The sequence below is a fragment of the Labrus mixtus genome, chromosome 20, assembly GCF_963584025.1.
Source record: "Labrus mixtus chromosome 20, fLabMix1.1, whole genome shotgun sequence".
NCBI classification, from domain to species: Eukaryota; Metazoa; Chordata; class Actinopteri; order Labriformes; family Labridae; genus Labrus; species Labrus mixtus.
The window spans coordinates 23,151,140-23,165,379 of NC_083631.1; the positions used below are offsets into that span (position 1 = coordinate 23,151,140).

At 43.5% G+C, this 14,240-nt stretch overlaps 2 protein-coding genes across 3 annotated transcripts in view; one reads left to right on the forward strand and one right to left on the reverse strand.

Annotated features, from left to right (window-relative positions):
- Positions 1-1,179: 1,179 nt before the first annotated feature.
- engl (endoglin, like) lies at positions 1,180-12,138 on the forward strand. Of its 2 annotated transcripts, XM_061026795.1 has the most exons (17): positions 1,180-1,433; positions 2,029-2,142; positions 2,967-3,139; positions 3,843-3,980; positions 4,066-4,240; positions 5,302-5,473; positions 5,560-5,704; positions 5,920-6,112; positions 6,312-6,481; positions 7,156-7,311; positions 8,691-8,774; positions 8,870-9,124; positions 9,218-9,736; positions 10,273-10,417; positions 10,491-10,592; positions 10,662-10,776; positions 11,663-12,138. In XM_061026795.1, the coding sequence occupies exons 2-16, from the start codon at positions 2,073-2,075 to the stop codon at positions 10,772-10,774; spliced, it is 2,610 nt and encodes an 869-aa protein (XP_060882778.1). In that variant the 5' UTR covers positions 1,180-1,433; positions 2,029-2,072; the 3' UTR covers positions 10,775-10,776; positions 11,663-12,138. The 2 variants fall into 2 exon arrangements, with proteins under 2 accessions (XP_060882778.1, XP_060882777.1); XM_061026794.1 differs by having other exon boundaries at positions 10,662-12,138.
- A 682-nt stretch (positions 12,139-12,820) lies between these two features.
- The window catches only part of LOC132954032 (zinc finger protein Gfi-1b-like), a 3,848-nt gene continuing 2,428 nt past the window's right edge, over positions 12,821-14,240 (reverse strand). The window contains exons 4-6 of the mRNA XM_061026464.1: positions 14,165-14,240; positions 13,471-13,636; positions 12,821-13,209 (exon numbers count right to left, since the gene is read on the reverse strand). The exon at positions 14,165-14,240 is cut by the window's right edge and continues 74 nt beyond it. Coding sequence (XP_060882447.1) covers positions 12,998-13,209; positions 13,471-13,636; positions 14,165-14,240 — 454 coding nt within the window. The 3' untranslated portion in view covers positions 12,821-12,997. The remainder of the gene's footprint in view (positions 13,210-13,470; positions 13,637-14,164) is intronic.

Consider the following 14,240-nt stretch of genomic DNA (forward strand, 5'->3'; position numbering starts at 1 on the left):
CATCCTTTTTAAGAGGAACCTCCATTAAAGGCCGAATCCCGCCATTTGAGGAAAAGCAAAGCAAATCAGTGCACGCCATTTTTAAGTTGCAGTGCCTCCAGATAACCCTGAATGACACCACAGTGATAGGTTTATGTTGCCAGCTTTAAGAAGCTCCTTCACTGTGACTTCAACCGTCAAACAGACGGAGTGGACAACTCTCACAGTCAGACGTCCACAACTGTTGTACACCAACAACTCTTTTTACAGACTGAGTGTCTCTCTCTCTCTCTCTCTCTCTCTCTCTCTCTCGCTCTCTCTCTCTGACCGGTATGCTGGCATGATGTCAAATCAAAAAATGGCCTCATGGGAAATAGAATTTTAATGGCATCAAATTATCCTCCAACCAAAACGCAGAACACTGATTGATGTTTTTTTGGAAAATATCAGAAAAATCGGAAACATCCCTCATGTCAATAAATCTCAGAGGGTGAGAGAGGGCGTGTGTGTGTGTGTGTGTGTGTGTGTGTGTGTGGGGGGGGGGGGGGGTGGGGGGGATGCTGCTGTTGATGCTGTCTTCTAGGAAAGAAGAAAAATGGGAGATTAAAGCGGCAGGTTTTTTTTACACTTTTGTCATTTCCTGATGACAACTAGTGGTATCTAACACACACACACACACACACACACACACACACACACACACACACACACACACACACACACACACACACATAATAATAATTAGACTTATACAGCACCTTTCTGAGAACTCAAAGATGCTTATCAAAGATTAACAACAAAACAAAATGGAGATGAAAACAGAGTTAGTTTATTGTGATTTTTTTTGTTTTCATTTTTTTCTAAATCTAACTTGTTTTAAAGATTTGATTATATTGTCTTTATTTCAGTCTTACCATCAGAACTGCTGTAACCAAACATTTCACCTGCCACTCAAACTCATGAGCCCCCCTTCCCCTCTCTCTCCCCCCCCCTCCCTCTCTCTCTCTCCTCCTCTCCCCTCCTTCTCCGCCTGATCACCTCCTTCCTGTTTCCATCTACGTTTGGAGAGTCTTTTCTTCCTCTGCTCTCCATGCCTCTCTCCACTCTGTCACACCATCCCTCGGTCCCTCCCATCACTACTTGGATTGAGTCAAAACATCCAGCCTCCTCCCCTCCTCCCTCCTCTCCTCACCCCTCCCCCTCCCCTCTTCTACTCGCGCTCAGTCCGTGCGTAAAAAGAACTCTTACTTAGGACGTTAACTCACATCAGCTGGATGGAGACGAGAGTGGCTGACAGTTGAGTGTTTTGTGTGGCTCGTGGGGTTGCGTGCGTGTGTGTGTGTGTGTGTGTGTGTGTGTGTGTGTGTTTATGAAATGAGGAGGCGTGTGCTCGTGGCGCTCAGAGGAGCCTGAAGCAGCAGCTGGATCAGCAGAGGGTCCGCGCTGCGCCGCAGGTGAGTCCTACTTCTCTTCTCTTCTCGTGTTCAGTCCAGGAGATGTTTCCTTTTCCTGAAATAAACTTTAAACACGACAGGTGTTAACTTTTAAAAATGTCTGCCAAAGTAAAAGTTCTGAAGAAACGAAAAACTTTTCTTTAAATACCAAAAACGTAAATTCTCATCATACAGGAAATCTATATATTATATCTCTGTACTCATATTAGATTGTTGTTGTTTTTTGCTGTGTATAACATCATTCACATCTTAAGTATTTGGTTAATTCCTAAACTCACTTTTATTTTGAAATCCCAGAAAAAGACTAAAATTATTATGATTATTATTCAGATTCTATTTCTGTTTTTATCTTTGCTGTAACTTGTTTCATTCTAATATTTGATTGTTCATGTTTGATTGTGTTCATCAGTTCTCTTTGTGGTCGTACAGGGTCAACATGAGATGTTTTATAATGTGATTTAAAATTAAACTCGACTTTGCTGTACGTATCTGATGTTCATAAAATGTAAAAAAAAAGAAAGAATTAAAAGAGGAGTCACAGTCGATGCTCACAGACGAGCTTCAAAGTGTTTGTTTTGATGTTTCTGTTCATCAGGATGTAAAAAGAGTCGACACATTCGGTCTAACACTGAACCCCTCATGATGCGTTCACTGTCTCTGCTTGGATGGACCGCTTCCTGTCTCCTCCTGCTCAGCAAGAGAACGACAGGTGAGAACTTCAGTTCGACTTCCTGATTCAAAATAAGTTTAGTTCACCTTCTAGAGACGCAGCCCAGAATCTGAAGATCATAGAGTGATGGCAACAACAAAAAAACAGTGTGACAAACTTTGCAAACAGCAAGATAAAAACAAAAAGAAAAGGTCTGCACACTGTTCATGTTTTAGGGCGGCAGTCTCTCGGTCTGTAGGGACTTGGGTTGGGAACAGGAAAGTTGTCGGTTCTAGTCCGGCTGTGGACCAGGTCTGGAACTTGGTCAGGTAGCTGGAGAGGTGCCAGATCACTTTCCGAGCACTGCAGAGGAGCCCCCCTTTAGGGCATGTCCATTGGATCCAGTTTGTGCATGTTTGTGTATTTCAGCCAGCAGAGTGTAAAAGTGACGCGATGCTCTGAATGAAACCAGATTGTCTTGGGAGGGACGGTTAGAGGAGAGGTGCAATAGTCTGAGTATCTCATAATAAAAAGCCTTCAGCATTGTTCTCGGTTTAAAGGGGTCATACTTTGGCAGCATCGCTCTGCAGAAAAATGTCATTTCATTTAAAGTATCAGACGAGGTATTTCCTCTGCTCGGGCCGTCACCAGCTCAAAGTCTTTATTTGAATGTAAAAAATGTTTCTTCTAGAAAAGTGTCCAGCCCCCTGGAGCAAGGATTACATGTTCAGACTGCTCATATCAGACACATCAGAGAGGAATTTAAGAGTTATGGCATGAAAAAGGCAAAAAGAAACAACAAGAGAGTTAGCCAGCCTCTCTCGTCTCTCTGTCTGACATTAAAGAATAGATATCACAATCCGGCATCCCCTGTCCCTCCTCAGCTCAGGGGGAAGTTCTGCTCTGCTCTGTGGAGGGTCAAGCAGGGGTTCGACACCCTGTTCAGGGTCTGCTGGAGAGGTTTGAGGCCGGTCCGGGCTGTGCTGCCAGAGAACGAGGAAACAAGGAGACTCATGTAATCGCAGTGGGGAGGGCAACCAACAGCCCCGAGAACAAGGTAAAAATTTTTAAAAAAAATTCAGTTAACGAAGAAATCAAAAGCTGCTTTCACACATGCACAAAAGTCACTACACACAACTTTATCCAGACTTTTTTTCTGCAAGCCTCCAAATAAAATCTCAGGAAGTCTTGGTGAGCTAATGTGTGAAGTTACATCTGAAAGCAAATTTATTAAAATATGTAATAATTTCCACATATCCTCCTCCTCTTCTTCAGTGTAAATAAGTCTCAGAGCTCCTCAAAACATGTGTGTGAAGTTTCTTGTTCTAAATCCACTCTGATCCTGTATTTGATCATGTCTATAAACCCCTCTATTTCAGCCCTGCTCAGAACAGGCTGTTTCTGTGTCTGTACCTTTAAATATGTAAATGAGCTGTGTCTGACCACGCCCCCTCTCTGGAAGGGCTTGGGTGTCTCTGTCTTTCTCGCTCCATGTCCTATTGTTTACGGTGAGAAGGCAGACTCAGAGGGCAGAACAAACACCTAGCTGTGGGAGTGTCACCCACCTGGGGGAGGGGCTACTGCCCTTTGTGATGTCATGAAGGGAAAATCTCCAAACGGCCTGTTTGAGCACACATTTTCTGAAAAGGACTGAGAGGATGGACTTTTCTTTTTTTTGAGTGCATTCTGTCAAAAAACAACATAATGACAGAATACTTTACACCTCCACTGTCTCCCACCCTGGGCTCTTCTGTCTGCAGGTGACGGTGTTGCTGAAGCCTTTGTCTCCGACCCCCTCCCCTGTCAGAGCTCTCCACCTGCTGCTCAGCTCAAAGCTCCCGGTCGCCTGGTGTCTAGAGGCCGAGAGACTCCCCCCGAACCTCCCCGTGCAGGTTCAGGTCAGTCTCAGCGAGCAGAAAAGTTTAATCCCACTAAGTGTTAAAGTTCCCTCTGCTGGAAAAAGGTTCTGTCTTCCTCTGTTAGGTTTCCTCCAACTCCAGCGTTCAGTCCCGCTCCCTGCACGTGCACGTCCACAGCGTGAAGTCGCTGCCTTTCGGTCCGCGAGCATTGCACCGCTGGGCTCTGAAGCACCACGGCAACCTGTCCTCTATGACCCACTCGACCCACGGCAACCGAGTCTACGTCAAACTGGGAGAGGGTGAGTTTCCACAGTACAGATTTTATTCAGTCTGGAAGAGAGTGAAAGACACGAGCAACAACAAAACATGAAAAACAAAAAATAACGATATCTAGATGATCATTATTTAAAGTCTTAATGTGATTCTTCACACTTAAATATAGAAATCAAGTATCTCCTCTGAAAATAACTCTGTGAGTCATGACTGTCTACAATGGGTGTAACACCCGAGTCCCACTGTCTGTGATGTTTTCAGAGTTTTCAGAGTCCTATCTTCACTTTGTTTACATCGCCCGGACGGCCGGCTGACTCCTCCCCTCGTGTATAAAAGTTGTTTAATTGAGGGACTAGAGAAAAGAAGAATAACATACTGTACTCACTGCTTAACTGTGTTTCTAGATCACGCTCATTTCAGGTAAATTTACATGCAGTGTGAAGATACGAGCAGAATAAAGATCGCTAGCATTAGCATGCTAACACAACAATGCAGCGCCAGTTGTTTTGGTTTCATGCTGGTGCTCAAGGGCGACATCTGCTGGATCAAAAAATCACATATAAAGACTTTAAAGGATCCATCAGTGTTAGCTCAGATTGATCGCCCAGTTTGTTGACATTTTGGAAATTCTCTTGATGTCAGTTTGATGCAAAGATTGAAATCACTCTTCACCTCTTTTCAATAAATATTTACACGTGTTTAGAGCTAGAGCCGTTGGCTAGTTAGCCTAGCTTAGCATGAGGAAACAGCTAGCCTAGCCAAGTAAGAGGAAAATAGATAACATTTACAAATGGCAACATGTTTACTTTAATATGCTACCTTATTGGATATTGACTCACTTTTGGAGGCCGCCTCAAGTGGACACTCGAGGAACTGCATCTTTTAAAAATTATTAAATTTTTTAACATCAGAGGAGCTTACTGTTTTGGCTACATCTCATATTCAGTCTATGCTAAACATCAGTCCATACTATCATATGACAAACATAAAAGGAATGTAATATGTATCAGAGAGCTGAGGTTGATCGGACTGACAGAAAGACTTTATAGATATCCATAAATCCTCTTGCTCTGTCTTTATTCTATAGATCCGAGACGTCCTGCTGCTTGCAAGCTGCAGTCCATGTTCCTCTCTCACAACTACGTGATCTCTGACCTGCAGCCACAGGAAGTGCAGTGCTGCTCCGACACGTCAGCAGGTGGGATCGGTCCTGAAGTCCACGTGATCAAACTCCATTCAGCCGGCTCAGGACTCTGCGGGTGAGACCCCGACTCCTCAGACCGCCCTGACAACAACAATATGTACAGTATGGCCATGTAAACGTTAACTGTTGTTTCTTCTTCAGTTTCCTACAGGTGGAGGTTGTTGTCTCTCTGGTGCCCCCGGTGGCCAACTCAAAAACCCTGAATGTTGTGCTGATTCTCAGCAGCTCGGTGCCGGTGAACTGGGCCATCGTGTCTCATGGGGTCCGGGGTCATATCTCTGTTCATGTAAGGAGTCCTCCTCTCTTTGCTTTTTGAAAACACAACATCATACATCAATCCAATCCACTTTATCTATAGAGCATTAAAGGCAGGGTTGGTAATTTTCTAAAAATTGCATGATATTGAAAGTAGCATTCCCTCAGTGCTCCGTCTGCACTTCTTCACTACACACACTTTTTCTGTCTACTGCATGAATCTTCAATTTTCCTTTTTTTCTCCAGTCCTCCAACACCATCTCTCCGCCTTACCCACCTGAGCCTGACCTCACCCTGTCCAGCTCACTGAACTCTGACCTGTCCAGCGTACCTGACCTGCTCCGGTGGGCCAATGAGAGCGGCTACAGCAAGGTGACATCATACACTGAGGCTGACCTGGCCAATCGCTTTGTGATCCAGCTGGCCGGGGGCGGGACAGGTCAGGACCCCTGTGTGTCTCTTGTTTCCATCACCGTGTGAGTGACCTGAAATCTTCTGTTTTATTTTGACTCCATCTTTGTTCTCATTTTTATTTACTTTACGAGTCCATCACTCCATGTGTGTCAAATGAGGACATATTGTAGTTTTGAACGTTTCCTCATGGCTGTCTCCTTGTCTCCTCGCCGTCTGTACCACAGAGGAGGTTGCAGGGATGATTCCTCGGGTGGTGAAGCCTCCCTGGGTGGAGGAGCGCAGGCTGAGACAGTGGTTAAACGCTGGAGACGGAGCAGGAGGGGGTCGAGAGAGTTTTGCGGTGCAGTGTGAGGATGGACGCCTCGAAGTGATCCTCGACCAACAAATCCTGCAGGTCTTTACACCTCAGCGTTACATGCAGTTTTATATTTTAACAATTCATTTTAAAAAATAAAGGAAGAAGATTCTTATAAGTTGTGATTTAACAAAGACTAGAAAGCCAAACCAATGACACTACAGGCAGGGTTGTTCATTTCCTCCAGATCCACTTTTTAAGATTTTGGTGTAAATTGTCTTTATGTCCTGACAGACATTAATAACTCATGTTCTCTGAAAAAGGACACACTCCTCCCTGTCTCCCTGCTCGCTCTCTACCTCTTGCGTGCTCTAGCTCACACTCAAAGTGCATCACCGATGACTTTAGGAGTTTAGACTGTGAGTTTATTTACCGCTGAATGAGACATGAGACGACGTAGTTTCTACACAATGCAAGAGATGAGCTGAGGTCCACTTCTGGAGGGATGTAAGTGAGGGGGCATGGCTTTAGATGGAGCAAAGAGGGGAGGGGGTGGGTGCAGACGGAGCACTGAGGGAATACTACTTTCAAAATCATGCTAGTTACCAAGTTATGTGAAACGGTTAACTTCTATTCAAACTCTACAAAGAACCTCCAACTTTACTACTGAAGTTAACGATCTCTTTATTAAAACTTTGTTAATTTATTACATTTTTAAATTCTGCTCTTATCAAACTATTCCATTTGAATGTAACGTCGGTCCTTTCCCACAGAGCTTGTCGGTCCCAGTTGCCGCTGTAACTCTTCGGGACTCGACGTGCCAGGCTGAGTCTAATGGGAGCCATTTCCTGTTGGTGTTCCCGGTCATTTCCTGTGGGACGGAGGGTGTGATCCTGCCACAGCCCAGAGGGGTGCAGTACAAAAACATGGTGAGATGCATAAACTTGACAGAAAGCAATGAGAAAAACAGATAGAGATAGAGAATTCTGGAAGATGTATGTTATCCTTCCTTATCCTCTGAGTATGACAACGGAAACAAAGGCAGAAAATGGTCATAAAAGAAGCTGAAAATGTCAGAAACTGAAACATGTGATGCTTTTAGAGCACCAGGGGGGAAAAGATATATGAAATCAAAATAAGGCTACACTCAATCACAGAGTGGTAGAAATGCACACACAAGGCGCATAATTGACTATTGTGGTAAGTGGTAGATGTCCCTAGTCAGGTTGTGACCTGGGTCATTATGACCAGAACAGTGCTGAGTTTAAGTCTAAAATAGGATGCCGCACAGAGCAGAATTTTGTGAGCCAAAGTGCCAGAAGCATTGAATAAAAATATGTATTCAAAATGCTAAAATGTATCTTTTGTTCATCCGGTAATAACCAGATTTGACACCAGATATACTTTCAGGAGCATTCTGTACCATTCCACCACAAAAGGAAAACATCTTAGATAAATAATCAGAATTACGTAAATCAACACAGAATAAAAAAAAAACATGAGTAACGTTTTAAGGTAAGAAGAAGATTTATTTATACTTTGAGGTAGGAAAGCTGAAATGTTTTTAGTGTTTTTGGTACATACAGCTTGGTGTCATCAGCATAACAATATAATCAGTGACGTTTCATAATCATGTAACTAAAAGGGAGTGTGTATCCAGAAAACAATTTAGTACATATAGCGTTGTGTCATCAGCGTAATAACTATTATTACTTATAAATGAAGTTCCCTGAAGGCAAGATGTAACCAGAACATAAATTTGGTACAAACAGCCGGGTGTCATCAGCGTAAAGATTCAAATTTGAAATATTTGTGTACGATGTTCCTAGTTTTGAATGATGTCTCAAGAAGGGAGCATGTAACCAGAAATCTATTTCGACACTTATAGCTGAGTGTCATCAGCGTAAGAATCACTATTATTACTCGTAAATGATGTCACAAAAGACTGTATTGATCCAGAAAACTATTTTTGATACAAACATCTGGGTGTCATCAGCATAGCGATGTACATTTTTGTTTTTTTCTCATGGATGATGACACCAAACAGGAGACTTTGACTAGACATTTTTTGTTACAAACTGCTGTGTGTCATAATGTTTGAAGATTCATGTTTTTTTGTAGATGATGTTCCCAGAAGAAATAATGTAAACAGAAAAAAACACCAATAGCATTACAAAATGACTTTTTACGATTTTACATACCGTTTGTTGTTTTAGATAAGAGTCAGTGTAGACACCTTGGCCTTATTTGTATCAGTGAATTATCACATGCAGTATGGATGTTCCTCTTTTCCCTCCTTTGTCACCAGGTTTTATTATGGAGAGAGAAGCCGCAGACCTTTATTGCACTAAACGAGACAGAGAAGAAGAGCAGAAGTCCATTCGGCATACATGTGAGATATCTATGTGTGTGTAGATGTGTCTGTCTACCTTTATTTTTTGTTTAAAAATGTTTAAATCTTTAATTATTAAATATAATCATTCACAGTTCAGCTGCCTGGCTGCAGACCCTGTCCCCTCCAGCCTGGATGAAGGTAATGAAGGAAATATAAACTTTCCCCGGGTGGGGCCTGTTTCCTGGCCATCCAAGGGTCAGAGGCCTGATCCTGCACCGAGCCATCTACCAACATCCAGCTACAAATATGGGCCTGTTCTTGTTATGAGGCTTTTTGTCACTGAGGGATATGAGCAGGGGCGGATCGGACCCTGTATCATTACTGCGGACCACCGAGTCTATGTTGAGGTAGAAATTTGCTTCAAACTTACCTAGTACATAGTCCATACTTATCCTTTTGTCCAGACATTTGACTTTGTGTCCTTCATTACTGCTCTACAGATTTCAGCTGAAGGGCCCTTCATTGACATCCTGGAGGTGAAGTCATGTGTGGTCTCTCCTATCTCAGACCCCAAAAAGTCTAGTTTCTGGACTGTCATGAGGGACGGCTGTTCCTCAGACCCCTCTGTTACACTTGCTAAAAAGACAAAAACAACAGAGAAAGACGAGGGTGAAGGTGAACTAGAAAAGGAAAATGAAGACGTAGAGCGAATGGGAAAAAGCAGTATCTTTTACAAGGGAGGAGGGGTCTCAGTGCAACACAAGACTGAAAGAAGCAGGGAAGCAGCTGCAACAAGGATGGAAAAGAGAAGTACGACGGCAGAGGAGGCGATAGCTCCCCTTAGATTTAGCTTCATCCTGCGACCAGTTTACAACAACTCTGTGCAGTTCCTCCACTGCAGCCTCCGCCTGTGTGTCTCTGACTCCGTAAGAAGGGAGCCGATGGAGGAGACCGTACAGAGTGACTGTCAGGGTGGGATACAAATCCCTCCACTTGTATCCAGATCGCCCGGGCGTCAGGTACTTAAACAGTTCACACTCAATGGTTACATTTTAAACCTAAGAACACAAATCATCCTGTCAAATACACATACATGAAACATTTAAATACTGGAAAATATGGAACTGTTACATGTAAAGAGTGTGTCCCAAAGTCTGATGATAAGGAGGAGGAGACTCACATCCGTCTCAGGGAGGGCTCTCTGCTAACAACGACAAAGCATTGATTGACACGCTGAACCAGCGTTACTTTGTTTACATCCTGTGTAAGGAATGCAAAAAGAAGAGGTGCTCTAGGGACTACCCGATGCCAGTTCCCCTCGGCCTGATGCCAGTTCCCCTTGGCCTGATTGATGGTCCAATCTGACCATTTATCTAAAACACAAGAACCAGGAAGGCATTGAATTTTATATCACACTCTAAGTTAGAAAAAGAAAGAAAGCTTACACTCAAATACATCATGTCTAGTTTACGTTAATATGAAAAAATATCTCTTCAGTAAGTCACAGACCTCAAGAACAGCATTACTAATAATCCTATTTTGAATCCAACCGCAGTGTGAGATCAGAAACCTCTCCAGGCCCATGGTCGTCACCCAGCCCATCAGTTCACTGGCTCCCAAACAGCCGAGGCCCCCTACTGGCCAAAGAACAAAACGACTGAGCGTGTCTCCGCTGACAGATCAAGACCCAGAGCAAAGCAGTGAGTATCATTTATTCATTCATGTTCCAGGGTTTCTGTGAGACTGTTTCACCCGTCATGCTTTTGTATCCAGGTCCTGTGATCCCCACCGGACCTTTGGTTGGAATCGTCTTCACTGCCTTCATGATGGGGGTCATGCTTATGGGGGGGCTTTGGTGCATCTATAATAATACAGGTAAGAAGATCTGCTTCTTTCTGTCACTAACAAACACACTATAAGAGACTATGTAAATGTTTTTTAAAGGGGCACGTTCAGCGTCACTTGGAGGAGACGGGCACCACACGGGTCAGACTTATGAAGGTCAAAACATCTGGAATCCCATTTCACTGTCTGATCAGTCCTCGAGCTCCGTGTAGAGGTAAGAGCTGACCAGGACCGGCATTTAAAATGTTAGAGACATTAAGGAAACATGCTATGTTGAAGTGCTGGCTTCTCTGACAACAATGCAGCAGCCAGTATGTCCTCCTTCTAACTTTAGATTCTGCTCCTGAATGCTCTGGATTTGTTTGGACCAGAGAAGGTAGGCGCTTTTAAGGCGACCCCCCCTACACGGCCGTTTTTGACGCCCCTCAGTTTGTCAGATATGAGAGCAGTTATCAGGTCAACAGGTGTTGCAGCGATGGAAGCGGGTCAAGAGAAGTGGTTCAGATAGAAGTGATTGTACCCGACCTAAAAAGCCTCTGCATGTTTCTAATAAGCTCCACGAGCAGAAACGTGTCAAACTAGGATCAATATTGGAGATGCTTTTGAAAAATGGAGAGAGGTTAGAACACAGAAAGGTTTACAGACCCATGCAGAGCTGGATAAACACTGAAGCTTCAGAGTCCACCACATGGTGACCTGTGAGAGGAGGGGGGAGAGACAGCTCTCTACAATGTTTAGAATTTGGACTGCAGTACCCATTTTAACCACTAGGTGTCAGAGTTACATACTGCCCCTTTAAAACGAGTACTGCAGTTAACCTTGCTCTTTAGAGGTCAAAAACTTTTGACCTTTTTTTTGACCGAGAGTTTAAAATACTGGTATCATTACAACCTTAAAGACACTAAAAACATGATCAACAAACGTATCAGATTACTCCTCCTCCACACAACACATTGAACCTAATGTCACAGCCGTGTTTAAAATAAACTAAAGTGGTTAGAATCATCAACAGTTCCAGAAACTGTATCAGCATCAGGCAGCACCTGCAGATTTCAGCTTTGATGTGTCTGAACAGTTTGATTCTTTTATCTCTTTCTCAGGATTTCCTCCCTGCAAATCTGACAGAAGAGAACTGGAACAGAGGTTCTTACCACGTTTGTGTGTGTGTGAGCACAGCTGCCCATGTGTGTGTTTGTGTGAGTGCAAAGGAGTGTTTGAGCAGTGTTAGTCATCAGTGTATTGTGAGAGCAAAGTTGTTCGTGTGATGCTGCAAAACATTCTGCATCCAGTCATTCTGAAACTGGCTCGATGCTCGAGGAGCCTTTATCAGGACTGAACGAGATCTCAAACCTGGTTACAGCGCCCCGGACTGAAACCACAACGTCTCCTGAAAGCTGGCACACAAGGTCAAAGGTCATGAGATGTGACTGTTGGTGTCTTTTTTGTAGAGTCAGTGTTATGTACAGTCATTTTTAGTGTTTGTGGTGTAACTGTGAATCAGCTGGATGTTACATCTATGTACTTCTGTATATGTGTTGTTTTCTGTTGGTAAATAAAAACATATTGAATGACCTGAGAGCTGTGTTGACTTGTTTCACTCTAAAATCACAAACAACAAAAACAAAATGGGAATTAATGTGCTGATAATAATTCTTTTTTTTTAAAGCAGTGATTGCATACATTTTGCAACTAGGGGGCAGCAGAGCTCATAACACAGACATACAACTGCAATGTAGGCTCGCCTGGTTCTAGAACAAAATGACTTAAGGTGCATCTGAGGTTTAAGGGGGTGCAGCAAGGAAAAATAGCGTTGGGGTTATGGCGCCCGGCGTCTCGCTTTGGGTCCCCAGTGAACAGACAGGTCACATGCACATGTCATGACCATCAGATCATGGATCTGAGTCACTGTTGTCATTTGAAAGTCCTGATTACTTGTAAAGAAAAAAAAGATCTTTCTTTTTTTGCACCCATTTAATTGAGGGTGCGGAAATTTTAAAATGAGGGTGCAATGCAACCTTTTGCAGTAATCATCATCTGTTATCTCTTTCGGGAGCCTCAGAGTTTTAAGGCTGCCTCCTTTCCAAAAAAACATAACATTCACACACTTTCCCGAGGAAATAATACCTAAAAATTACACAACAAGATTGGATACTGTTCTCTAATTGGACACTTTTGCCCGAGGTGAAATAATCACAGAGTTATTTGTGGATGAGTTTCTGCAGTGGGTGTCCTGAAAATGTAATGTTTTAGGATGCTTTATAGAAGCAAAAAAAAACTTTCTCAACACCAAAAAACAAAACCAACAAGTCAAAATAATTGAAGTTTTATTACTTCCATTATTAAGCATGCATGTCTTATCTTGATGTGTATGTTCTTATTTTTACATCCAGTACTGTTTTAAAAATGATTTACAAATGTAACTTTAAACGAGCATGTCATTGCATAATGGACTCATTTTGGGTGTAAATGTCTCCATAACCACATTGCGTCTCTCGGTGGCGCTGCAGGTCGATCCTGCGCTGGAAGCTGAGCTGACAGTGGGAGCAGCTGAACGGCCGGTAGCTGCTGTGCTTCCGGCTGTGTGTGATGAGGTTGGAGCTCTGGCTGAATCCTTTACCGCACACCTTGCACATGTGTGGTTTCTCACCTGAGGGGAAGAGCAAGGGGGTAAAAGTGGGTCAGGACAGAGTGGTAACAACCAGGTGAGAAATGAAACCAATGCAGGAGTGCCCCTGAAAAAAAAACATGCAGTTCATCATGTGGCCACTAGAGGCTGGCCAAAAGTGAGTTAATCCCCAATAGGCCCTATACTGAAAACTCAAACTATGTAGCTGAATTAAACATGTTCACAGCCTCGTACAGCCACAGGTGAGAATTCAAAATGGATTCCTGCCGTGTTTCCTCTCACCTGTGTGTATGAAGGTGTGCTTCTTCATGTCTGACTTCTGGTGAAATCTTTTCCCGCAGTACTGGCACGGGTAGGGTCGAGTGTCTGAGTGGATGAGGAGGTGTGTGGACAGGGTGGACGAGCGCTTAAACACTTTCCCGCACACTTTGCAGCCAAAGCTACGATCCTGGGTGTACACACACACACACACACACACACACACATACACACACACACACACACACACACACACACATACATACACACACACACACACACACACATACACACACACACACACACACACACACACACATACACACACACACACACACACACATACACACACACACACACACACACACACACACACACACATACACACACACACACATACACACACACACACACACACACACATACACACACACACACACACACACACATACACACACACACACACACACACATACACACACACACACACACACACACATACACACACACACACATACACACACACACATACACACACACACACACACACACACATACACACACACACACATACACACACACACACACACACATGCACACACACATACACACACACACACACACATGCACACGTATATTAGGACAAACCAATGCTGCTTTAGGAGCTCCAAATAAGTCGTACATTTTTAAATTTAAACATTCTTAGGATTGAATGTACCTTAGCTCTCGCATAGCTGCCGAGGGTTCTGAATCCAAAGGGCAGATGAGGCACGTCTGTGGCTGTGGGCGAACTT